Source organism: Mixophyes fleayi, chromosome 5 (genome assembly GCF_038048845.1).
Source record: "Mixophyes fleayi isolate aMixFle1 chromosome 5, aMixFle1.hap1, whole genome shotgun sequence".
Classification (NCBI taxonomy): domain Eukaryota; kingdom Metazoa; phylum Chordata; class Amphibia; order Anura; family Limnodynastidae; genus Mixophyes; species Mixophyes fleayi.
In genome coordinates this window covers 255,009,741-255,037,075 of record NC_134406.1, presented here as the reverse complement: position 1 = coordinate 255,037,075, position 27,335 = coordinate 255,009,741, and the positions used below count along the sequence as shown (strand labels likewise).

General features: G+C 40.3%; 1 protein-coding gene across 1 annotated transcript in view; it reads left to right on the top strand.

The window, feature by feature from the left end:
• ANGPT1 (angiopoietin 1) overlaps positions 1-27,335 on the top strand; it is a 256,479-nt gene that overhangs the window by 164,128 nt on the left and 65,016 nt on the right. Inside the window, exon 4 of the mRNA XM_075213959.1 lies at positions 7,546-7,778. Coding sequence (XP_075070060.1) covers positions 7,546-7,778 — 233 coding nt within the window. The remainder of the gene's footprint in view (positions 1-7,545; positions 7,779-27,335) is intronic.

Sequence of the window (27,335 nt, the reverse complement as noted above, 5' to 3'; positions counted from 1 at the left end):
GGGATTACCATAACTGACATACTGATGGCATTATAAGATATATATTGTGACTTTGTGTCCTATTAGCAGTCCTCAGCAGGTGTACATAATGTAGCACAGCTAAGTCCTTCTTTACAGTACAGTATTACAACACGCATTCCATAGCTGCAATGCTCCGGATATACTGCAACTTGTGTGTTCTGAAAATCTGTTTCCTCTTACACAGATTAATAAAGAAAACACCAAGTATCCACAGAGACTATAATACCTCTTCTATCCAACATAACACATGTAAATAGATGTTAAAGCTGTGTATAAGTGTTTTATAGGTGGGTGACTGTGCCAAGATCGTCACCCATCTGCTTACAGGAAGCTCTAACATATGAAAGCCCTTGTCTTAGTACCCAGCGCACTCATTGGGGGACATGCTCTAAATCAGCATGAACGATGTAAAATATGTAATTCTTCATGGCTAGCAATACATAACAGCAAAATAAATCTTAATATGAACACTGCGGATTGTCGGTGGATAAAAAATGGGAAAATGTTATAAGGAGGCATAAAACCATCAAAAATGTGTATAAATATTTCCATTTTTGGCACAATATACTTAACATATACTAAAAATCTTTTAAAACAAAATAATAAAAGGGATCTCTACTTTACAATCTTTTATCGTCCTTACGTTATCATGCTCCAAATAATTAATAATAACAGTTAATAGTGAATGTTTTAATTAAAAAAGTGGTAGAATTCTCAGACCAGCTTAAAAAAAGGATTCAACTCAAAAGAAAAGTGTTTTTCTGCCGACCCCTGAACAGTGTTACCCTAGACGTGTGCCACTATAGACCTATGTGGGATTCTTAAATATATATTGGGTTGTGACAGACCTCAAGAGGTTAATGGAAAAGTTAGAACCACTAACCATATTATGGGTGAGCATATGCAAATAGGGGTGATTATTCGTACTGAACTGGTACACTTATAATGATACAAGGAAGCCACGATATCTCCTCGACGCGTTTCGTCCTCCAGAAGGACTTCCACAAGAGATGGAGAACGAAACGCGTCGAGGAGATATCGTGGCTTCCTTGTCCTATTGTGCAATCTGCATAAGTGTCTAATGCCTAGAGGATGGTTTGTTTACCGGATGGGACTTCGCTCTGGTGTCGCCTGTTTTCTATGTGGACAGATAAGGTGTTTTATATTTGTTTTTATGCACGGGCATTATTATGCTTTTTTGCCGCTTTTAGGCAGTTATTCTGCCGTTTATTAAAACTCTTTATTCTGCATCCTGAGCCATAGTATGACTCCTTTCTAGAGGGTATTACACTATTGTATCCTTGTTCTTGAGTTACAGTGTGGTCTGTGTCTTATGAAGCCGGGAGGAGGAGCTTGCCGTTAATCGCTTCAATTGAGCCTCTGATAAGCTGATATTCCTCTTCTATTTGGTACGGGCACAATTCATCAGTGGATATATTTATACCTATTTGTGTAAACTGAATTACACTATGTGTGGCGCCCCTTTTCTTTTTGTATTTGTATATATATATATATATATATATATATATATATATATATATATATATATATATTTATTTATTCGTAGAGGCTAATCATTCTTATTCCTCAACACTATAATTACTCAGAAAACTCCCATAAATTGATTTGGTTAAAAATTGTATTTCCATATTAAATTTATTTTTACATAGTAACCATATGTTTTACTTTTTATCATCTTCTTGATAAATGTTTCAAGGTCCCTAGGTCTTTGCTATGGAGTAGATAGGAAATCCTCACAACGGGGGTCTTGCAGGCTAATTGTACTGTATAACGGAACATAAAGGCTTCAATGCTATAGAACCATTCTGGTTAACAGGTGCAGTCGCTGAATGCCGCATGCACCTTGACTTTGTTAGGCAAGGACTTTAAACTTGAGGATAGATTTCTTTAAACAAACATATCTCCTGCTGGGATTGTAAAATAGGAATGAATGCCTTTGCTTAAAAATAATGAACCATGCTTAAACCATGAAACTCAAAGTATGGGTCTTCAATCATATATTCCAATTGTCTGAGTGTGTCAGGAGTATTACTCAACATAAAGAAATAAAGCGCTGGTGAACTGACTTTACTTACAAACATTTATCATAATGGATTCAAAGTTCTAACCCCACCATACCATTTTCGCAGTGTTTGTCATTGTCTTCAGTGACACAAAGCTGTACTATGGAAACAACACAGGGTAAAGTATAAAATACGAATTACATCCCCCATAGAGAGTCAGAGATCATCATCATCTATTTATATAGCGCCACTAATTTCGCAGCGCTGCACAGAGAACTCATTTGCAGTCCCTGCCTCATTGGAGCTTACAATCTAAATCCCCTAAGATACACACACACAGACTGAGAGAGACTAAGGGCAATTTAATAGCAGCCAATTAACCTACCAGTATGTTTTTGGAGTGTGGGAGGAAACCCACGCAAATACGGGGAGAACATACAATCTCCTCACAGATAAGGCCATGGTTGGGAATTGAACTCATAACCCCAGTGCTGTGAGGCAGACATGCTAACCACTAAGCCACCATGCTGCCCAGATATAATAGGACTATGTGATATTACAACACATTGAGAGATAGCAGTACAACTTTAAAGCTGTGCGGTCGCACTTCATGGTTAATTTAATGAGAGTTTGTCCATTCACAGACAGTCCCTTTATTTTTAAATGGTCACTTAGAGCAGAGGTGCACAACCTGTGGCCCAGGTTCCCAGAATGTGTTTTAGGACCCCCCTGCTTGTCAAATATAATCATCATCATCATCATCATTTATATAGCGCCACTAATTCCGCAGCGCTGTACAGAGAACTCGTTCACATCAGTCCCTGCCCTATTGGAGCTTAGAGTCTAAATTCCCTAATATAGACACACACTCACACAGACAGACAGGGGGAGACAGACAGAGATAGCAGTTTTGACAAAGATGTCATTGGAACCACCTGTATTGGGGACACAGAATAATGACACACTGATACTTTGGGCCCCTAAACAAGGAAACTCTTGGGTCCCAGGTGAAAAAAAAAAAAGTTGAGAAACTCTGCCTTAGAGTACAATGGGCCACTAGCAGCAATAATGTCATCCTATGCAACCAAAACTGTTACATACTGTCATTTTACTAAATTAAAAATGCTAATATGTAATGCAGTGGTTCCCAAACTTTTGCAGTTCGTGGCACCCTTAGAGTCTCCAAATTTTTTCAAGGCACCCCTCCAAAATAATTACCGAGCAGTCCTGTTTTAGAAGTAGTTGGGTCAAAAAATTGTAATAAGTATTTAGGTCACGACAGAAATACTTATTTAGTTGAATGAAAAAATACGCCCCTCTGCATCCAGACACTCTCCCCCTCTGCAACCAGGCACACTGCCCCCTCTGCAACCAGGCACACTGCCCCCTCTGCAACCAGGCACACTGCCCCCTCTGCATCCAGACACACTGCCCTCTCTCACGTTGCCCCCTCTGCCCTCTGTCACGCTGTCCCCCTCCTCTGCTCTCTGTCCCCCTCCTCTGTCACGCTGTCCCCCTCCTCTGCCCCCCTCATGTGCCCTCTGTCCCCCTTCTCTGCCCTCTGTCCCCCTCCTCTGCCCTCTGTCCCACTTCTCTGCCATGATCCCTCTCACTCTGCCCCGCGCCAGGCAGAGAATACTCTGCTATTTGTAATAACATAGTGGAGTGAATAGTAATGGTGTAAGTAGGCATATTAAATGAAGGGTGCCTATTAATACATTCATAATAATGTAATTAGCGCAGAGGAATATCTGCAGTAAAATAGTCCTGATTGCAGTGAGACATCATCATAAAACTAAGTTTTATTAGTTATCAGATCAGGAGGAGACATTTTATGTATTATGTAATAATAGAGATATCGTTAATGATTTAAATAAATGTTATGAGCCTGGATGGGAAAAAAAATCCCAAATGTTATATATAATGTGCAGTAAAAATATTGTTGGGAAACGGGCAAACTTGATTTAAGTAGTGAAATTGGAGAAATAAGGATCTGAGAGGGAAGTTCCACATTCTGCAGAACCTATTGATGAAAAAATTACATTTATAGAAAGAAAACAGAAACTTACCAATCCCTCGGGCGCCGGGACCCAGCAGCCTCCTCTCTCCCGCAGCAGCTGTCACTGACGTCGATATTCAGTGACATCTGCGGGAGAGAGGAGGCTGCTGGGTCCCGGCGCCCGACGGATTGGTAAGTTTATGTTTTCTTTCTTTTTTTATGGCTGGCCCGCGGCACCCCAGTGACAGCGCCGCGGCACCCCAGTGACAGCACCGCGGCACCCAGTTTGGGAACCGCCGATGTAATGTATATATCGTTTTTATATAGAAACACTTCATTAATGGTCCCAAACTAAAATATTTTTTTCCCAATAAACTAGTAGCATTGTAGGTATTAATGTAAGTCCTCTGCCGTATTGTCCCTGGAAATGTCTCTATTTTCCAGTACTGACCAACTACAGTATATAATACTTATTTTTCTGCATTTTAAATGCAATTCAATTTCTTACTAGTTATTGTCCCTCCCCCCTCTTCTGCCTTCTCTCTGGTGCCTCCTTACACTACCCCTGCTGTCCTCTTCTACTTAATTTAGGGGTAGATTTATCAAACTTTCTAAAAGGGGAAAGTGTGGGTGTTGCCCATAGCAACCAATCAGATTCTAGCTATCATTTTTTAGAATTTACCAGATAGATGATAGCTAGAATCTGATTGGTTGCTATGGGCAACACCTACACTTGGCTTTTTCATTTAGAAGGTTTTGATAAATCTACCCCTAAGGCCATTAATGATATGGTGGGGGGGAAATGGAGGAGCAGCGCTGACATGAATCAATTCCACCAGAGATCAGTCATGAATTAGCTGCTAAACCAGATTTCGGTTGCCCACTCTTTGAGCAAGCGAGGAGTCCATGTGCAAGACCAACAACTTTTGGATAGATATTACTTATTAATCTGGGCTGGTGAGCAAGAGCAAGATAGCTCATTCATTCACACCTCATCCTCCGGGGAAACTTTTTAAAATGTCGGCAGCTATGCTTTATGCCAAGGAAAACTTTAGTTTAAATCTGTTTAAATGGAGTTTTTATTTAAAGGTGATAAATGATGTTTGTATGCTCCAAAGATGTGTGCCCCAGATTACCCAGATCACCCCTCCCCATATCCAACAGAGGTACAGATACATATAAATTATGCCATAAAGAGAATTTAAAAAGGCTATTCAAAAAACAATCAAGATGATGAAAAAACGGAAGAATGCAATTCAAGGTCATCCATCATCATTTATTTATATAGCGCCCCTAATTTCAAGGCGCTGTACAGAGAACTCACTCACATCAGTCCCTGCACCATTGTGGCTTACAGTCTAAATTCCCTAACATACACACACACACAGACAGAGAGAGACTAGGATAAATTTGTTAGCAGCTAATTAACCTACCACTATGTTTTTGGAGTGTGGGAGGAAACTGGAGCCAGAGGAAACCCATGCAAACACGGGGAGAACATACAAACTCCACACAGATAAGGCCATGGTTGGGAATTGAACTCATGACCCCAGTGCTGCAAGGCAGAAGTGTTAACCACTGAGCCACCGTGCTGCTCATTGCAGTTGGATTGTGCAGGGTGTGTGGTGGATACTGGGCCCAGAGATGAGGGTCTGGGACTTCCTTCCCCTCTGAGACCTTCACTCCCTCCAAGGCCCCTCATCTTCTCTCAAAAGAACAGAGAAGAGACCCTACTGAGAAGGGAGCGGGGGCCCGGGAAGCGAGGACGTCATTCCTGGGCCCCTACCCAAATTTTGTTGTGGGGACCTTTGATGCACTGCGTGCCGTTACTCCAGTAATTTACCTGCCACGGTCTCATTTGTTCATTCTGTAAATTCAGGCCAGGTTGTACATCAGATCATTTCTTCTTCTCATGTCCTGCATGGTAATTTTTAAAGGATTGTATTAGAGAACGGTACATGTCAAACAAGTCGGATAAGACACTGTTGCAGCATGGGAATAAGTATCCTTTGCAGTTTTAGCAAACAGACTGAAAGCTATAGAACTGCATCACGGGAATGCAACAGCTGGTTTTGATATGTGAACAGTAAGGGAGGAGAGGCAGGAGAGCACAGAGAGAAGTCCGAGTGTCATCACTTCACAGGGTGCCCGTGACAATCCTCTGAGTGATGTCAATGGAATTGGCAGCGATTCTACTAAGAAGGAGAAGTCAGTGGGTTTAAACACAGCCTGTACTTTACCAGGCATGTCACTACCGAAATGAAAGGTAATATGGACTGTGCTGCAGTTTGTTATACTCTAGAGAAGATAATAGAAGATAATAGCAAGCCAGAAAAGTAATCGGGCTCTGGGGTAGCTCCAAACATTTATCTTAACAGAGGAAAAGGAGCTTCCAATTCAAGAAGTAATCACAAGGTCACGGAGAAAATAATGGCACTAGCATTCCACTAGTAAATACAGTGTGTTGTACAAACTGTCAGTCATTATTTACAGTGGTATGAGGCATAAAACAGAAATATAAAGACTCCGCTATCTTTTGGAGCTTCAATGCTGGGCTGCGCCAGTTGTTGGAATCAGCCAATCAGAGCAGCACATAAGAGCCCCGTAATGTCTGTTATTGAGCTGTGATATTCTGCCCTACAGATCATTACTCAGTTGGCTCTCCATGGTAAATACTCTTCCTAACTTATTAATATCACACATAAATACAAAGAATACATTTACACCTTCCCAGAATTTGAAGGGTAGGTCCAAAGGACAATTGCAAGAAATGTTCTGAAGCGATACGTGTCATCGCGGTCCAGCTCTCCGCTGCGCAGTGACATCACTGCCATCATCAGGCAGCAGCAAGTGGGTTCATGATGATGCGATTCATAGCTTATTGCGTAATCCAGGCCCCAACCCCTTCTCTAGAAGGGATGTGGGAGGGTGGCCTAGTGAAATGCGTGGGTCTCTGGATATTCCAGAAGAGTAGGCAAGCGCGCTTATACAAATTGGCCCCTGACTATTGCATATATGTTGGTCTTTTACTGAATTGTGCTGTTGTAGTATATCACATAGATAGTTCTAGTATATCAATAGCTGATCTCTTTCTATAGTTTGTCTCCCCGTATGCTACTAATTTGAGAAAAAAGACTATTTTTGTATTTTTGTAGTGTTAAATGGCAAAACTTTTAGTGTAATGCCAATTCAATTTAGGCAGGTGGCGTAAATGGATGAAGGGGATTCTAATATTTGCTATATGATACATACAAACACAAATCAAATTTTAGACCAGAACTTGTATATTTTTGCATACGGGCAGTACATAATTATACAATGTATGTAGCGTCACTTATTTCTAGATACAGGTAGAGAAATCTAAGAAAGTAAAATATGACATATATAACAACTTCTAGTGCTATACTGTATTTCAGATGTTATATTGATAGTATGTAGCACTGTAATACCTCTCCTTATCCTACATTATAACATTTCTATTACTTCTACTCCTCTGTATAGTCTGCTGGAGAATAAAATTTTGGAAATGGAAGGAAGACATAAGGTTGAGCTGGACACCCTGAAAACAGAGAAGGAAACGTTACAAGGCCTCGTCTCCCGCCAGAACTACATCATTCAAGAGCTGGAGAAACAGCTGAACAAAGCCACCAACAATAACAGTATCCTACAGAAACAGCAGCTGGAGTTGATGGACACAGTTCACAACCTGGTAAAACTCTGCTCAAGAGAAGGAGGTAAACAGCTGTTTATTTACTAAGTGGTGCGTTAAAAAGTCTATTTACATAAAAACACACATATCTTTCACAGCTGCACCCATGTGTTTTGCCCTGACAGATTATAACAGTGATGTTTAGGTGCCATGATGCTTCTGTGACTGTACAGACTGTACAAATATAAGCTTCAGAAGCTGTCCGGGAGGGGGTCCGTTGAGGGGGGCGTGGCCACACTTTTCAATCTTAGGCAATTTTAGCTAATCACACCAGGGGGCCGAGCCACGATGGGGCATTTAGCCCCGCCCCCACCACCTTCAACAACGGCGATAGCTGGATCCGGGATTTTTGCCTGCTCTCTCGGGAGTCCGGGAGAACTCCCAAAAGTTCGGGAGTCTCCCAGACATTCCGGGAGAGTAGGCAACTATGAATATTCCCATGGGCCACAGCAGTGCAATATTATTTTGGTTTATTATAAGGCTCATTGCAGTACATAGATGCATGCTTAATTGTACAGTCCTTTTGCTTGAATGCGCACTTGCCTCAGCCACACTCGTTCCTCCTGTTTCAACAATTAGATTGTAAGCTCTTGAACCGGGCCCTCTCTATCCTTTGTTTCCACGTCTTTATTTATTTTGTTTACTTTGTATGCCCCTGTATATGTGTGTCCACTTATGTTTTCCCCACTGCCTGATACCGTGGAGCACTGAGGCGGCTTACAAATCAACGGCAATAATAATAATGCCTAAGAAATTGTTCATGATTGCTGCCAGCATGATCCTGTATTCCACCCGTACTCAATATTGAATGATAAAGCTACCCTCATCCTCGCACAGGGGTGGAGGTTTTATATTCGGGTTCTCTGCCATGTTGGGCAAACCCACTGGCATCTCTGTATTGGATTATTACACTGCCGCTGCTGATGGCAATGCTTGTGCAGAAAGCGACGATTGGTTGGCCACAGAAGACAACTAACCAGCTGCTCTTTGCACAAGTGTCAGCAGCCAGGGATAAATGCAGGATTTCCAGGGCAGGGTTTAAATGTTTGATTTTGGAAGCGTGCAACTGATTTGCACACAAGGGGCACATGGCATCATAAGCCTAAGAGCAGTAGAGTGCATTGTCCCCTCTGCTATGCCACTATTATCTACAAAATGTTTTTCCACTTTGAGAAATAAAGAGATGATCTTTCAAGGAAAACATAGATAGAAGCAAACTAGATAAGTGGGAGACAGGACTGGTCTTAGATAAACAGTGTGACATTGGTACCTGAGCTCAGAAAAGTATTCTAGCCAGTGTATATGTTGAACAAAAGCCATTGCATTACAACACGTAACGGAGACTGTAGCCTGGAAAAGATTTTTGTCAACCTATGAGTAATGCGATACTCTTGAAGGGTTAGATGTTTTTAGAGGCATTGCTCCCCTGGCAGAGCAATGAGTCATCACTGAGTGAGGTGGGTGGAAGCCTCAGGAGGATTCAGGGTACTTTAGTTGAACTTCCTGCACTGGTCAGATTTCAGAGACAGATTGACATTTGCCATTGGCTACAGCTGTATGTGGTACATGATGATGTGTTTATTTCTAGGTTAGGTAACAAAAAACATCTTACATGACAAGTATAGTCCTCCACGTGAGCAGTCCACTGTCCCCCACTGTTCTACCCACTTCCAGTGTGCTGAATTAGATCTCAGAGACAGGTTCCCCATTGGCTAGGGAGGCAGAAGCCTTGTACATGGAAACTGGTCCATACTGAGCTGATTAGCTGCAGTGGAAAAAGACAGATTTTAAGGCGTCCAAACCAAGCAGACACAGGTGCTGGGCCAAGCTAAGGTAGAATAGCCACCCTGCCTTTGTATAGGGTCAGAGCACACTCCCTTTAGCCGTTCCCACGTGCCACGTCATAGACCACACTCTCTCTGTTGCTGATTTAGCGGAAGCTGTCTGTCTGAGTGCTCCCACTGTATCAGCTGATACAACAGAGGCTTATAGTTGTACAGTGTTTTGGCCGGAGCAAAGAGGTGAGCACCCACTAACCAACCGTAAATTGTACACTTGGACACCAGAGACTAGGCTCTATTTTTTACACTTAGCTACCAGTATCTGGGCTATTTTGTGCACTTGGCCTCAGGGATTAAGCTCCATTTTGTACACTTGGCAACCAGGTGCTAGACCCAATATTGTACACTGATCACTAGGGAATGGGCTTTTTTTTTATTGTATACTAGTTACCAGGGAATTACTTTTTGAATTGCATACCAGCCACCAGGCAATGAGATCTGTTATGTGTTCTTGGAAAATCTGGACTGGGTCCTGTATTGTACACTGGCCACCATAAACTGGACTTTGTGTTGTATACTAGCCATGAGACAATGAACTCTATATTGTACACTGTCAGCCAGTGATGGAGCTCTTTATTGTAAATGTGCCACCAGTGAATGGTAAATGAATTGTACAGCAGCAACCAAGGAATGGTCTGTATATTGTATACTAGCCACAATGCAAAGCACACTACATAGAACACTAGCTGTTAGGAACCGCCACAGCCAGCAACACAAAACCCGGAGTCTACTCAGAAGCCTGGTTTTCGCTGGAGCCCCTAGTGGTGGGGACAGACTTGGCCGCAGGCAGCTGAGGGTCGTAAATTGTGCGCTGACTGGGGAGAACCCAGCGAGAGAGGATAGGAGCAATAGCAGAGTGAGGTCCAGGCAAGGGTCGAGGCCGGCAGCAGACAGAGTATCCAGTACACAAACCGGGGTCAGGGGTCACAGGCAAATCAGCAGCGTAGAAGTCCAGGCAGAAAGGTCAAAGGGCATAGGCAATCAAACGAAGTCAGGAGTCAGGCAAAAGGTCAGCAACAAGTAATCAATCCAAAAGGTAACAGCAACAAGGAACAAAGCAGGCTAGTCAGCAGCAAGCAGGAACTATAACCGGCAGGGAGGGCTTGTCCCTTCCTGCCTTATAAACCGATGTCCTCCAATCAGAATTCCTCCTGCACTGCAGGTAATCTAGCCCAGCTGGGCTATAATCATCATGATGTGCGCAAGCGACCGGCTGTCCTAGATGCCGGGACGCGGCGCTGGGGGTAATGAGCGTCCTGACCGGGAGCTGGAGGAAATGACGTCCCGGTCGTCATGACGACGCCCTGGACGCTGAGTCGCGGCGGTGGCCAGAGCCGATGCGGCTCGTAACACTAGCCACCAAGCAACAGGCTCGATATTGTATACTAGCCATCAGAAAATGAGGACTGTATTGTACACTACTCACAAGAGATTATGTTCTATATTGTACACAAGTCAGCAGGCAATGGGATCATTACTGTAAACTAGCCAGCAGGTCTGTACAGCTTCCCCACCACTATATGGGAGCACAAACCATGATCTTCAGACAGCTGCTTTTCCCTTCTTGACTTGCTATACATCATTTTATATAATCATTCCACATCATCTACATCCTGACGTACAGTTTATGAGTAAGGAACTGCACTTAGCATGCTCGAGCTGTATAATTTATGTGGACTAACCTCAGGTCAATTGCATAAATTCATATGCCCCCCTTATCTTACGAAATATAGAATAGTAAATAAGATATGCTGTATAGCACAGTAAAAATTATATCTCTAGGTCACCACCTAAAAAACAATAACTCAGCAAATGCAAGTAGCCATTTCTTAAATGTATTTTGTTCCAGGAACAAATCCAACTAGCTTATAAAACTATTACCATGTGTTTTACATTGCATTTGATAAAAGCAAATTGCTCGTTTTATTCTGTCACAGTGATAGATTCATTCAATCAAAAACAAGATGAAACACTTCACAAATGTTTATAGGGTATTACTTATGTAGCTGTAAGAGGCTGCTGAATAACAGCAATGCATGTGAGTGTCGTTGGGAACAATTTGTATAAACAGACATCATGAACCATACTACTGTACAGGAGACTGAAAGCTGATGTCAACAACCAAAAATGTTCATCCTTCTTATATATGAATGTTGATGGAAAGCAGTCCTACAGCAGATATTATTATCAATATTTATTTATTACGCAGCGCTTTACAGGGAATGTTTCATCATTCACATCAGTCCCTGCCCTGTGGAGCTTACAATCTATACTCCCTACCGCACAGACACACACTATGGTTAAGATATAAGGTTTATTTTTTTTACATAACTTTGTTTACATGCATTTAATTATATTACTAGATTTTATGTTGTTGCATGGCTGAAATAGGTATATTTGTATTACTATTTTATGATGTTGCATTTTCAGATGTTCTAGTGGGTTTGGATGTTTATTATCTAAACTTTCCTTTAATGATATATTGTATATGTGTGAGCAACTTTGAAGGGGACAAAATGCAGGATTGAAACATTTTGAAAGCTGTTACTACAGGGGGGTGAGGTGAGGGATGTGTTATTACAGGGGGAGGGGAAATGTGCTACTACAGAGGTGAGGTACGGAATATGTTACTACAGGGGTGTGATGGGGAATATACTGCTACAGGGGTATGATGGGGAATATACTGCAACAGGGGAGTGGTAAGGAATATACTACTATAGGGGTGTGGTGGGGAATATACTGCAACAGGGGAGTGGTGGGGAATATACTGCTACAGGGGTGTGATGGGGAATATACTGCAACAGGGGAGTGGTGGGGAATATACTGTGACAGGGGTGTGATGGGGAATATACTGTGACAGGGGTGTGGTGGGGAATATACTGCTACAGGGGTGTGAGGGGCAATATACTGCTACAGGGGTGTGGTGGGGAATGTACTACTATAGGGGTGTGGTGGGGAATATACTGCTACAGGGGTGTGATGGGGAATATACTACTATAGGGGTGTGGTGGGGAATATACTGCTACAGGGGAGTGGTAAGAGATATACTACTATAGGGGTGTGGTGGGGAATATACTACTATAGGGGTGTGATGGGGAATATACTGCTACAGGGGTGTGGTGGGGAATATACTGCTACAGGGGAGTGGTAAGAGATATACTACTATAGGGGTGTGGTGGGGAATATACTACTATAGGGGTGTGATGGGGAATATACTGCTACAGGGGTGTGGTGGGGAATATACTGCTACAGGGGAGTGGTAAGAGATATACTACTATAGGGGTGTGGTGGGGAATATACTACTATAGGGGTGTGGTGGGGAATATACTGCAACAGGGGAGTGGTGGGGAATATACTGCTACAGGGGTGTGATGGGGAATATACTGCAACAGGGGAGTGGTGGGGAATATACTGCTACAGGGGTGTGATGGGGAATATACTGCTACAGGGGAGTGGTGGGGAATATACTGCTACAGGGGTGTGATGGGGAATATACTGCTACAGGGGTGTGATGGGGAATATACTGCAACAGGGGAGTGGTGGGGAATATACTGCTACAGGGGTGTGATGGGGAATATACTGTGACAGGGGTGTGATGGGGAATATACTGCAACAGGGGAGTGGTGGGGAATATACTGCTACAGGGGTGTGATGGGGAATATACTGCTACAGGGGTGTGGTGGGGAATATACTGCTACAGGGGTGTGGTGGGGAATGTACTACTATAGGGGTGTAGTGGGGAATATACTGCGACAGGGGAGTGGTGGGGAATATACTGCTACAGGGGTATGATGGGGAATATACTGCAACAGGGCAGTGGTGGGGAATATACTGCTACAGGGGTGTGATGGGGAATATACTGCTACAGGGGTGTGGTGGGGAATATACTGCTACAGGGGTATGATGGGGAATATACTGCAACAGGGGTGTGGTGGGGAATGTACTACTATAGGGGTGTGGTGGGGAATGTACTGCTACAGGGGTGTGGTGGGGAATGTACTGCAACAGGGGAGTGGTGGGAAATATACTGCTACAGGGGTGTGGTGGGGAATATACTGCTACAGGGGTGTGGTGGGGAATATACTGCTACAGGGGTGTGGTAGGGAATATACTGCGACAGGGGTGTGATGGGGAATATACTGCAACAGGGGAGTGGTGGGGAATATACTGCTACAGGGGTGTGATGGGGAATATACTGCAACAGGGGAGTGGTGGGAAATGTACTATTACAGGGGTATAGTGGGGAATGTACTACTACTGGGGTGTGGTGGGGAATGTACTATTACAGGGGTGTGGTGGAGAATATGGTAGTACAGCGGAGAGCAATGTGTTATTAAAGATGTGGGGGCATGGGGTTTCTAAAGTTGTGAGTGGATAATGTGTTACAGTGGAGAGGTGGGGCAAATACATTTGCTGCCTGCAGAGGGCAGTGGGATATGTCACTACAAGGGGGGGTGATGTGTTACTGTAGAGGTATGTCCCAATGGGACATATTAACCATATTGAGATGTTACGACGTAACTGCAAAGAGATTCTTCTTTTCCTGTAGTAAACTCTACTTGCTTAACATATTTTACATATAAGTAAGTTTTATTGCGGCCCCTTAAAATGAATCTGCCATTGCAGCCCTCCGACCATTGACGGTTCTGCACCCCTGCTCTATATAAAATATAATTTACACAGCCAAATGATTATTACTGTTGTTATAATTATCTTTGGCATTTTTGCTTACATTTTTGTAACAAACTAGCGGAAGTTGCCCACTGTGATTTGGAATAGAATCTGAATATGGGGTGGGATATATCTTACCAGGGAATTGCAGCATTGTTGATGTAATGGGGAAGAATTAATGACAGACAGCTGTACATTGGGATTTGCAACATTTTTCTGTGTCTTATTAAACACTTGGCTTGTAATTTTCTGTTAATTTACAGTTGGCTAAATGTACCTGAGTGTATCCATTTATTCCCTAAGTGGCTCCCTGATTGGCTATAACTTATCGTTTTAATGTATTTTAGGATGGGAGAACAAAATCAAGAACCAATACATTCTCTTACGTTAATTTTAGATGTTCCTTATTTACAAACTAATATCAGCAGTTTGTTGCCATTTTTAGTTTCTTTAAAGGTTTATATTATTGTAGTTCTTGCTATTATTGCAGTTTATTATTATTTTGTATTCCCTATTTACAAATCAGAGACATCGGTTGTAAATTGTAGGTCGTAGGTTGTCCAGTTAGTATCTTTTCACAGGCTAACAAGTATGGAAACAAAATGATATGTGAATAACATAACAACTTTGGTTAAAATCCAAGCGTGATTTTCCCTGCAATCCTTTTGGCAAGATAACATGGCAGACGCTGTAATGAAGAGTCCGTGATTTACTGTTTATATTACTGCCTGAAAAAAATGGCTGAGTCGGCTTTATACATATCAATAATAGGAACCCAATAGAACATTTTGTTTTTAATCAATTTTTTGCAAACCACAAAGTACTCTTTAAGCACACCAGTCTCTTTATCTAGGACAGTGGATCCATGCCCAATACCCTTTACCCATAACAGTCATAAATTTCTGTTAGAAGTGAGGAAAAGCATTTAAAACTCACACAGCCACGAGGAAGGTCCAGCTATGGCTTTTAAAGGAACATTAAAAATTATTTGAATACGTCTTCTTTTACTAAATGAATGAAGGTTCTCCTATACGTTATTGTGGCCGAAATAAAATGACATCGCAGAAGAAAACCATTCTAAAAACTTTTGAATAACAAAATGTATTACAGCCATGGCAGGCTATTTATCCAAACAGACAATGGAAACATACAGATAAATAGCGTGTCAGTTACTAGAGACAAGCGAGACATTTCACCAAGTTTTGAGTTTTTAGAAATTTCATTAGTTTGAGAAGGTCATCCTGAAAAATGTCAGAACTTAAAAAGTATTTTTAAGAGATTAAGGGGTATATTTACTAAACTGCAGGTTTCAGAAAGTGGAGCTGTTGCCTATAGCAACCAATCAGATTCTAACTGTCATTTATTTAGTACATTCTACAAAATGACATTTAGAATCTGATTGGTTGCTATAGGCAACATCTCCACTTTTTCAATCCCGCAGTTTAGTAAATATACCTCTAAGAGTTTTTAAAAGATTCAGTAGGAAGATCAAGTGCAAAAGTTTGTTGCCATTGGCCAAAAAAACATTAAAAAACATATCTATCAAGAGACCCAAATTCTGCAGGAGAGTCTTAAATTCTCATGGGCAAAAGAGGGGAGTGGTCTCACCCAAAAATGAGTATGATTCAGGGTGGATGTCTCCTCCTTATGTCTCATGCCTATCCTCCTTGCATGACCTAGTTCACGTCATGTCTCAAGCTGAATCCTCTGATACCTCATGTTATTATCGTGACCATCCATGCAGGCGTTAGTATGCTTAATTGTATGCATGTCACTGTTATTATCTCATCTGTTTGTCATATCTGTAAGATGATTGTCCGAAGATATGGAATCTGTGCTGCCTTATAAATAGATAAATGATGATCATCGCATTTGGCCTGAACTATCCTGATTTTGTGATCAGGAATGTTGGCATGAATAAAAAAAAACACCTAAAAGTGCTGAGTGAATAAACTAAATTTCCCATATTTCTTCAGCCTCCTCCATCTCACATCACTTCCTGCCTATTGCCAGCCACTTTCTGCATTACAATAACTCCAGCCCTCAACAATATATTTATTATTCTCATTAAGCTTTTAGAAACATAAAATGCTTATATTCTAATAAATAATGAATGTAATGCTGTTTAGATTATAAAGATATTAGTATTCACCACAGAATTCAGAGTTTTGCAGGCCTGGTCAACCTGTGGCTCTCCAGGTGTTGTGAAACTACAAGTCCCAGCATGCCCTGCAAGCTGTTTTGCTGGTTATCTGCTGGCAAAGCATGCTGGGGCTGGTATTTTCACAATACCTGGACAGCCACAGATTGGCCAGGCTTGGTGTACTGTATTAAAGGACTTGACCTGTGTCATCGGTCCTTTATCTGGTCACAGAACTCCTTAGTGACTTTAATACCGTAAGCATGATCCTGTGTATATTATCTCCTAACAGATATCCATGGGTAAATCTATCAAAAAGGAAAAGTGGAGGTGTTGCCCATAGGAACCAATCAAATTCTAGCTATCATTTATCTAGTATTTTCTAGAGAATAATAGCTAGAATCTGATTGGCCGCTATGGGCAACACCTCAACTTTTCCTTTTTAGGAAGATTGACACATTTACACCTAGTGACCTTCTAAAAGGTAGCAGTCAGTGGATCCCTACAAAATATTGACAATACTGGGAAACGGTTAATGACCAGATTTTCCTGTCAGAGATCTAACCTGAAGAAAAAAAATGTAAACACACATTGGGGATATTCATTATTTAGATATTCCAAAAGTGCAAAATAACTGATTTTATTAAGTGTAATTTATTTAGACCATTGACTAGCCTTTTCAATGTTAGCTAAGTATTAAAGTTCTGCCTTCCTAGTAAAGAACAAAGTAATGTAATTCTAAGAATTTCAGAGTTCAGTTACTCAAAACAAACTGACCTGGCACTTATAAAAAAAAAGTCAGTGTGTCCTAGTGAAAGATATGTTATATAGAATGAAACACATTTTTCTTAGTTGTCAAAACAGATCTGCTTAGCGAGAAAGTAATTTCATAGTACTAATTCCCCTCACATCTGCGCGTGTTTCAGCGTGACCAGAATACAGCCCCAGTTAATACTACTGTTGCCAATAATTTTTGTATACGTGATTACTTACAATTACTTTGTGGCCGATTGCTATTGAAATGCCTTTTCTTTCCTGTCAGACAGAGTTGACTCATGTCAGCTCAGAACATCCAAATTGTATCATAAATTCCCAAGGAGGGTTACACTGTAATAGTGTCACCAAATTATGTATAAATCTTTCATTAACTATTAAAGAGTAACTCCACTCAAAAAGTATTTTGCTTACTTAAAATCCTTGTGCTGGGATCTACAACTTACTTTGGTAACTTATGATACTTGAAACATCTGCCTTAAATATCCTGTTAAAACCTCAGAAACATACTCTTGTGGATACATGAAGTTTTTTTTACCAACTAACCAGGGAGACAGTAATTGCAGCTGATTCTTTGTTTCCATGGTTACAGATGTTGGTGCGGAGGGTCAGTACTATTAAAGTACTATTTTTTTGCTATAAAACTTCCCTAATTTGCTTTCTTTATAAGTCGTGTAGAAACTAACGGATACAATGATTATGGTCCAAAACTTCCCTTTAACCTTTCTTACTTTCAGTATTTACGCTAGAGTTAAGTTAGAAAACAAAGGGGGTCGTTTCAAAAGCTACAGCTGTGAGTCCGGGAGTGCAGAGACTTTTAGGTCTGCTGCATATCTAGCTTTGGAGAACTAGGAGAAAACTTTTCTACCATTCCTTAGGGGTATTTACTAACTGTGGGCATTTGAACTCAGACTAATAGTTCTGTGCATTGCCTTGTGCATTGTTTTACTGCACAAATTTTAGGCAATGGGTGGGGCGAGCAAAAATGAGCGAAATAACCATATTCTATCACGCCATCAGTACCGCAAAAATAACGGCAACAATAGACATTTCGCTTCTAACTGAATAAACACCAAAGTGCAAATAGGCAGCATCCAGAAGCAGGAAATCACACGTTTTTTATAATCTAGATCAGGATTTTTCATTACTTTTTTTTAAACATGTAAGGTTGTGTATGCCCATGATTGTGTGGGTTTCCTCTCACAGTCCAAAAGCATATTGCTAGGTTTCTGCGGTAGGCACTTTAGATTGTAAGCTCAACGGGGAGGGGGGGCTGATGTGAATGATTAAATATTCTCTGTAAAGTATTGAGTAATATGTTGGCCTTATAAAAAAAAAAGGTTCTTCCTCTGCTGAACCACTCTCAGTTTCTACATTGGCTGCCTGTATTTCAACAAATCCAATATAAAATTCTTCTACGAATTTCAAGGTCGTCAACAAAATTGCACTGACATACATCTCCTCACTTGTCTCAAAATATCTCCCTACTCGACTCCTCCGTTCTGCACAAGATCTGCGTCTCTCTTCCACTCTCATCACATCCTCCCATTCTCGGTTACAGGACTTTTTCGGGCTGCACCCACTTTGTGGAATTCCCTCCCTCGCACAGTAAGACTTTACTCTAGTCTCCAAACCTTCAAGCGTTCTCTGAAAACCCACCTCTTCAGACAAGCTTATGATATTCCTCAACCACCATGTTAATCTCCCTAGGTTACCCTATTACTACCCTCTACACAGCTAACGCAAGACAACAACCCTCTGACTAACATTGCCACACACACAGCCCACTCAATACTTTTACCTTTGCATTCTAGCTGGTCCATTGTGCAATATGATGTAGCACATGCCCTTGTGTTTCAAACTCCCATTGTCCTATAGATTGTAAGCTTGCGAGCAGGGTTCTCTTACCTCTCTGTCTGTATGTATTACCCAGTATTGATTTATTAATGTTTGTTTCCAATTGTAAAGCGCTACGGAATTTGCTGGCGCTATATAAATAAATGTTGGTGATGATGATGATAAAAGGTTAAATGGAAACATTTACTGCGTAACACCTAAAGTGAGTTCATTACACTAAGTTTCCCCTAATGCTTGTAAATGGATTAAAAGTGCTCCCTCACCTGAGCATTCTAAGCCACCCCTTGTGCATTTAAATGTTATAAAAATAAATACCCCTTCTTCTTCTAGTATTAAATATATGTTATTTATTTTTAGTTAACAAATGTAACTTATTAATATTTTACAGACTAAAGTACCTGTTAAATTTATCTGAGGTGTCCCTTTGGGCACACGTACCGCAGGTCTTGAACCTAGGGTGTAAATTACTGATGGGCAACCCATAACACTTCAGGGGCAAATGGTCTGGCCCTCTAACCTTCAAAAGGGCCTCACATTACCCTTAATCTCAGTAATAAGGTTAAACAATACTTATAATCAGAGAAAGAGACACCTATCTGTAGTAGCATGTCAGGCCTATGGCGACCTGTTGGTCTCTGGTTTAAATCGACCAAAGCTAACAGGTGATTGGTTGTATTTTACAAATATTTGCATCGTGCTTGTAAATAACGTCCAATGAGAAACGAACCAGAGAAATACTAAAAGTAAGCGAGGGAGGCATATTATATTTATTACATCTATAAATATTTCATATTTTTTAATAAAAAAAATATTAGATATTTGTTTTGTCCTGTAACATTCTGATAGTTGTTCCTCTTTAATAGAGGATGTGACAAAATTAGGCTATTCACATAAACTGAGCCTTGTAACAATTTAATTTCCAGTAGATTCACAGGCCGCTAGTTTATGATGTCACAACAATTTATGGGAACAAAGTATCTTTTATACATTCCCCCTGTGTCTCAGCGCGGAAGAAGAGCCTATAAACCGAGGGGGGTTTTAACAATCCCATAAAGTGCTAAACATGTATCTAGTATTTATGGGGAAGTCAGTCATTACATCATTGCAGATATTTTTTCAAGTTTTATAACATAGACCAAAAACAAACCTCAAAACAACGACTCTCATTTCAAAACTATCTCTTTATTCAAATACCACCAGAGGAATAGTTCTATGTTTGTTGTCTATCCATATTTGTTGAAGCTCAAAAAAGCCTCATACAGTAGATTCGGATAGAAAAACCGCAGTGTATGTGGTAGGTAGCTTTGTGGCCGTAAGGGCTGCTTGTGTGTTTATATATTGACACCTGGATATAATTTCCATGTATGGAACAGATAGATGTGAAAATCCCCTGAGAGGAAACAAATGAGATACGACACATGTTTTAAAAATGCAGCAATAAAAACAGATGTTCAGTGTCTAACAGAAGAATGTATATTGTTATACAGTTACCGAAAAACCCGATGACTTTAATAAAATTGACGTTTAAAAAAATAAATAAAAAATGACAGCAAACTGCAGAGAATTGTCGGTTTTAAGTAATCACTGAGTGATACATTTACCCCTAAGTAGCACTCACGGGAAATGAAACTTTGGGGTATATTCATGACAGGGCCAACGGCACCTGTTTTTGCCGGCAAGATACAGTTTGGAATGAAAGGGACTAAAACCAGCGATAACAATGTTTTTGGTTTTGTTTGTGGAAGGCTATTTAACAAGTACAGCGATAACAGGACCAAGCAACAACAACAACTTAGGGGTAAATGTATCAAGCTGAGAGTTTTTCGGCGGGTTTTAAAAACCATTCAGATTCTAGCTATCATTTATTTAAGACATTCTACAAAATGATAGCTAGAATCTGATTGGTTGCTATAGGCAACATCTCCACTTTTCAAACCCGCTGGAAAACTCTCAGCTTGAATCTTTTACTCCTTAATGTATTAAGTATTGTACTGCGGAATGGTGCATGGCAACCCAATTAAAAATATGGAACTCTGCCTCTTTTATAGGCACTGAAACATGAACAAGTGAACACTATAAAGTGCTATAAAATAGAATACAACAGAAGAGAACAGGACTCTGATAGCATAACATGACAGCACTTAAAGCCATTGGACAACACAGGGTATAGCAGCATTGTATGTAGGGACAGATGTTATCATCATCATCATCATCATCAACATTTATTTATATAGCGCCAGCAAATTCCGTAGCGCTTTACAATTGGGAACAAGCATTAATAAAACAATACTGGGTAATACATACAGACAGAGAGGTAAGAGAACCCTACTCACAAGCTTACAGCCTATAGGATAATGAGGCATGAACTTCCCTCCCCCCTTGAAACAGTCAAACTGAGAATAATGATATGTAAAAAAAGAAAACCAACACTGCAACAAAACATATTTGTGGTTTTAGGGTTTAGCAATAGTCCTAATAAACAGCAGCAGGAGCAACGTGCGACTTGTATTAAATCTTTTTATTTGTTTAGAGCGCCAGAGTTTGTAGGTTTGATTGAAAGCAATGATTCCTCTTGTTCCCCTTGGAATGTATCTCTTGTTTATTTAAGAAATAACTAGCACATATAACATGTAAAGCCTGATTGTTTCAAGGCACGAATCTGCCAGTTTTGAGCGTAACGTGCGCAAAATCACTCTGTGCTCGCCCAGAACCGGGAGATACGTCCGTGAGCGCAACTCTGTCCACTCCGTCTTCAAACGCAAAGGACGCTTATTACAGCCTAAGATTTTGGGGGAGTGGAAGGGGTGTTTTGCCGTAGTCACTGTACAGTAAGGAATCAGACCCATTGTATTGACTGTAGTGTGCACTGCACTCTAATTTTCATAGAACTATACCAATCACAGTGATACATTCGATATCTTCTTGCCCATCTGCCCTCATACAGAATAGACATGGCATCCAGAGGTTAATGTTGACCACAAGATCATGTTTTACAAGCTGAGGGGCACATTTATAACCAGCTATAAAATATATGACCTGTTCCTGTATTGAGTATATAAGAACAATAATCTATGGATTCTGCTATAAAGAACTCTCTACAAAGGAGCTCTCCAGTAACTAGTAATTGATAGTGAGTGATTTCATGTCCCCAGGAAGTGCACTATTATAGAGTGTATGAGAGTTAATGTATTATCGTTAGCACCGCTGTGGGATAGTAAAGACACAGAAGAAATAACTCATCACAGAGAAACTTTTGCAAGAACAAAGTGCATATTAGTCAGTAAAACAGGATATGCATCACCCTAAGGCATAGTTAACGTGAAAAATGCATTCAATTGATTAATTAAAGAGTGTACTACAAGAATTGGTTAACAGTCATGCAGATCGAGAACTGGGGATCCCAGTCTTTCATAGCCACAAAAGGGACAATATAAGTTCAAAAATATTGTCCAAACTTTTATATGATACAAATTATAGTTAGTGTATCATATAAAAATGTCACCATACAGCCAGACTTTAGAGACAGAGCCAATAGAATCTCTGCCTTCATTTCACTGTATGACAGGACACATGCAAATACGTTATTATTATTAAATATCTTTTCAGAGGCCATATGTTCCGTTTTGTTTCAGGTTCAAGAATTCACTTTCAGACAGATTTGTCCGTCTGTAGCTCCTTAATACAAAAAGTACTATGTACAATGATCCTATAACAGGCAGCTGTCACAGTCATCTGGTTTAAAAGGCAGCAAAATGTGACATAGTGGGTAGATTAAATAATGATGAAAAGTGCAATGTGATATATAGAGTACACTGTGGTATTATAAATCTTTTTGTTGAAAATATGGCACCACTTCACTCTGTGCTCAGGAAGCGGAACGGTTATACCAACCTTATCCTGCCCATAGTTTTCTACCTGACAATGCATAATAGTCAGAATAGCCAATAGACAAATTTAGGGATCACCTTAACATCTTGTTGCATTTGTCTTTAGCATCAAATACATGTGCTCTCAATTACAAATGATACAACTAACAGACTGTCCCAAAAAATGCCTTAGTATATAGTAAGTCAATATTTTAGATATTTAGCACATAATATTGTTGGTATTATTATCAATTATTTATAAGGTTCCACAAGGTTTTCACAGCGTTGTACAGAATACAAACAGTTCACCATACAGGTAAAACAGCACAGAACAATAAATGAGTAAAACCAAGACTCCAATAGCCCTGCTCGTAAGAGCTTACATACTAAAGGGAGGGCTAGGGGAGGGCTGGTAAAATTTAGCCCCGGTGGGACAAGACTTGACTCAGCAGCCTATTAGAAACATATTAAAGGAAAAACAAATTCAGGTGGCCCAGTGACCCAGCCCAAGATAGCCCACTATGTGATCGCCCCGGGGGGCCTATGCCCCCCTTCCTCCCAGCCTAGCCTGCCCCTGGGGGGGGGGCAAACAGATGCAGGCACAATGGGGAGTCAGTGGAGGGGATCACGCGGACGAGGAGCTTGTGCAGGGACAGGGGAAGAGAGAGGTGAGGCGACCAAGCACGGAGATGGTTAGGTAGAAGGTTGGTAGGTTTGAGGAACAGGCTGCGATAATAAATACCAAGTAATGTATAAACAAGTCAGACACAACACAAATTCTTGTTCAGACACAAGAGGTTTTATATAAATAAATCGGGGACAATCAGATTTGCTGCCTCTGTAACAAACCTGTAACAAATACCAAACCTAATCGATAAACATCCTGGTGGTTATCTGTAACCATAACCATAAATGACATAATTTTATGAATGCTTCTAAAATATAAATAGCTAAAAACTGGAATTGATATTTGAATTGAAAGTGTTTAGCTATTTAGATTTTAGAAACATACAATTGTTTTTATGAATATGAATTACTGCAATAAATTGATGTGCACGAGGTACTTAGAATTTGGTACATTTTTATGATTTGTTTGGGTACGGTTTAGTGGCAGTATATTTTCCTCTGATTGAATGTCAAGTACTTAATTAAGAATAATAATCAATCTGATCTGGATTGGATGTGTGAACTTTGTGTAGTATAGAGGCAGCGGCAGAAGTACAACGTTAGCAGCTGGGAATCCTGATCCTTCTTCTGTTTAGCTCTCAGACTCTGGCTTCCTACTTTCCTCTATTCCCCTGATTATATTATTACACTGCCCACACACATGGTCATGCCACGTTCCCTTACCATAGGCCTACATCTTCAAGCCCCAGCATGCTCTGCAGCCAATAGGTGACAGGGTATGCTGGGACTTGTAGTTTCTCAACACCTGGAGAGCCACAGATTGGCCAGGTCTGCCCTACAAGATCATCACATCATCATTAATACTTTGTGCCACTATTGACTACTGTGATCTGATTGGCTCCAGGTTTTTCTGTCCCTGCCCACTTTGGAACTGAGACCATCCAGATGAGCGGGAGATCAGATTAATAGCAATAAAGTTCTCAGACCCCAGTCACGTGCACCAACACTTCAAAGCACATACAATTTTTTCATTTTAAAGTCATTACATTTAAAGTTCACATTGCCTTATGTAAGAGTTACTACTAACGTTCGTTAATATATATGTATAATCAAAGGTAAATCTATACCCATACCAGACCATGCAACTGCTATGGGTCCCAGTGGTATCAATTTGCTTCTTACCAGACCCATCATCGTGGCTGATTATAAATGTATACAAAACAAAAAGACAGTTGTCAGCGCTTATCCTTAACACTGCATATCTGTGTGTATCTAGCAAAATGAAAACATGAGGTATTGGTTCATATTTTGTTCAAAACATTTAAGCCTGCATCCCAGCGTCAGGGGCACCTCATTATATGCAGGTCCTACACTGACCTATATGCTTTAAACACCATTAAAATGCAGCTTACATCTAGCAAGGGCTGGTTTGTGAGCCCCAACCAAATGTGCCTTAAATAGGCTTGATGGACAGCTGCTATGACAATAAAGCAATATTTTGAAACAAAACCAGAGAAAACACAAGCCTGTGCTCGGTGTCTCCCGTATTATATATGGTACCAGTTGCGTGGATTTTTTTTTTTCTGTGATTGTAAAATGTAGACAGGCAAAATAGGTCAGTAACTTCGGAAATTATTGAAATTCAGATTTAATTGCGATTGTGGAGTAATATTGTTTCAGCCACATCCAGACTGATAACATAGAACAATAGCACTCAGTCAAGTGTAAAAACAGTGACAAACCTCTCAAACTTTGCCATGCTCTAGGAAATATATCTATCAACCGTATTTGTATATTTATGACTGCTGTAATAACTTTAGTATGGGACAAGGTGTACTAATAGGGCTTAATGCATACTTGAGTACCCTCTCAGAACATTCTTCAGGCTCCCAAATTCCCAGGAGCTCATCCGGACTCCTAGGAGTGAAGGCCACCCTCCTGCATCTCACTCACTTTCCGAGTGAAGAACGCAGGGGCCGTGATAACGTGATTTGCTGTAAATTGCAATATCGTGGCCCTGCCCCCCGCTGCAGAATGTCATGGGTTGTGCATTGCGCGGTGGCGTCAAGGCTGAGAATCACATAGCCACACCCCCTGGTGGGGTGGGGGGGAACAAATACTGCAAGTTTGATGTAATGGTCAGTCTGCAGTGATAAGAGAGAGAAAGTAGGAAATGATAAGATCGAAATTTCATGATTCTGTTAGGACTTAAAGTGATCTAGTTGACTAATTCTGTTACAGTAAATTCTTGGCTGTGTGGAACTGAGCAATAAGCAGAATGGGACGTAGACAGTAAGTTTAAGCTGTTAAGTAATTTGCTGGCAGTAGCCTTAGCAAACATTTCTATTGATGAGTGGATTTTTATTTATTGTGGACAATGGCTTTAAGCAACATTCTTCCTCAGTTTATAAAAACCTGCCTCCCCCTACAATGGTTTCTTGAAGGTCCACTTAAGCTGAAATGAAGCAGAACCTGGTTCTTTTCATGTTAAAGCTTGTGGTCAGTGTGCTGTGCAGTCTCAGTCCCTTTAATCTAATGAGAGTTGCAGATGCCGGACACTAATGGTCAGTACAGCCTCTTAGCTAAAATAAACTGTTAGTGCTGTCCAGATATCGGATTTCAATTTGACAGTTCAACGTAGACACAGCGAAAAAACCTGTTCTCTACATAGTTATTTACTCAGACACCTGCAGTTTGCAGAACATTTGAAGCATGACAAAATAAAAATAACAGGGTAAGTAGAGAACACTAAGAAAAAAATCAGTCTCACAGCAGCAACAGAATTCAAACTGAAAAAAACAAAAACTTATATGATTTTTTTTTATATATTATTTGTGATATTTGACTTTAATTAGTTTCAGTAAACACCTATAAGAATCTTTTATTAACAGTTTCAATTTGATTAAAAAAACATTTTAAAGATATAAAAAATGTTTATTTGTGTATCAGTTCAATTTGTTAGTTATTGAGATTTTTCTAATTCCTATTTCCACCTGACCTGGGAATGGAAACACTTGTCGAATTGTACAGAATTGTTTCTCTGATTTGAACCCAAAATATATGGTCTATGTGGCTGTACGTTTCATATCTTAGGAAATCATCCATTTGTAACAGGAATACACACAACAATTCTATAGTAGATTATAAATAAAGCTTTTAACAACATAAGTTAAAAAGAAGAAACAACAGAGAGGTATTGTGAAACAACGTTCTATTCTTCTAGCACCATTTAAAAATATTTCTTCCTTTTTCCTTCATTTAGTAAATAACTAGTATTCATTTAAGAGCAGCAAAGCACATCATCTTTTAGTAGTGTTTGGAAATGTTGCTAATTAAAAGGAAAACAAAACAAAATGAAACAAAAACAGAACTGTGGCTGCTGCATTGATAATTATTAGCCATTGCGCTTAAGTTAATTGTTGTTTTTTTGGCCTTCTAATTAAAGGGCAGATATATTTAGAAAAAAGAAAATATCAATTATGGCTATTACCCTAAAGCCTGAACTGTGAATTTGATTTTACACATAAATACTTAAATATTGTAATTAAGGAAACAGTCCATTCAGCTTCAGTGTATGCCATTAAATAAATACTTGAAAAATACCTAAAAATAATAAAATGCTAGTCATCAGTAATGCCAAAGCACCGGCGATCTGAAAATCAGAATATAATATTAATCCCTAAATGAATCACGATACTGTCTAATTGATTTATTGCTAGGACTTGTTTGTTATTTTCAAAAGTGCAAAACCTTCAAGATCTTCTATTTGTACCTACCTGTGCACCTAGGTACAGACTCACAGGCTG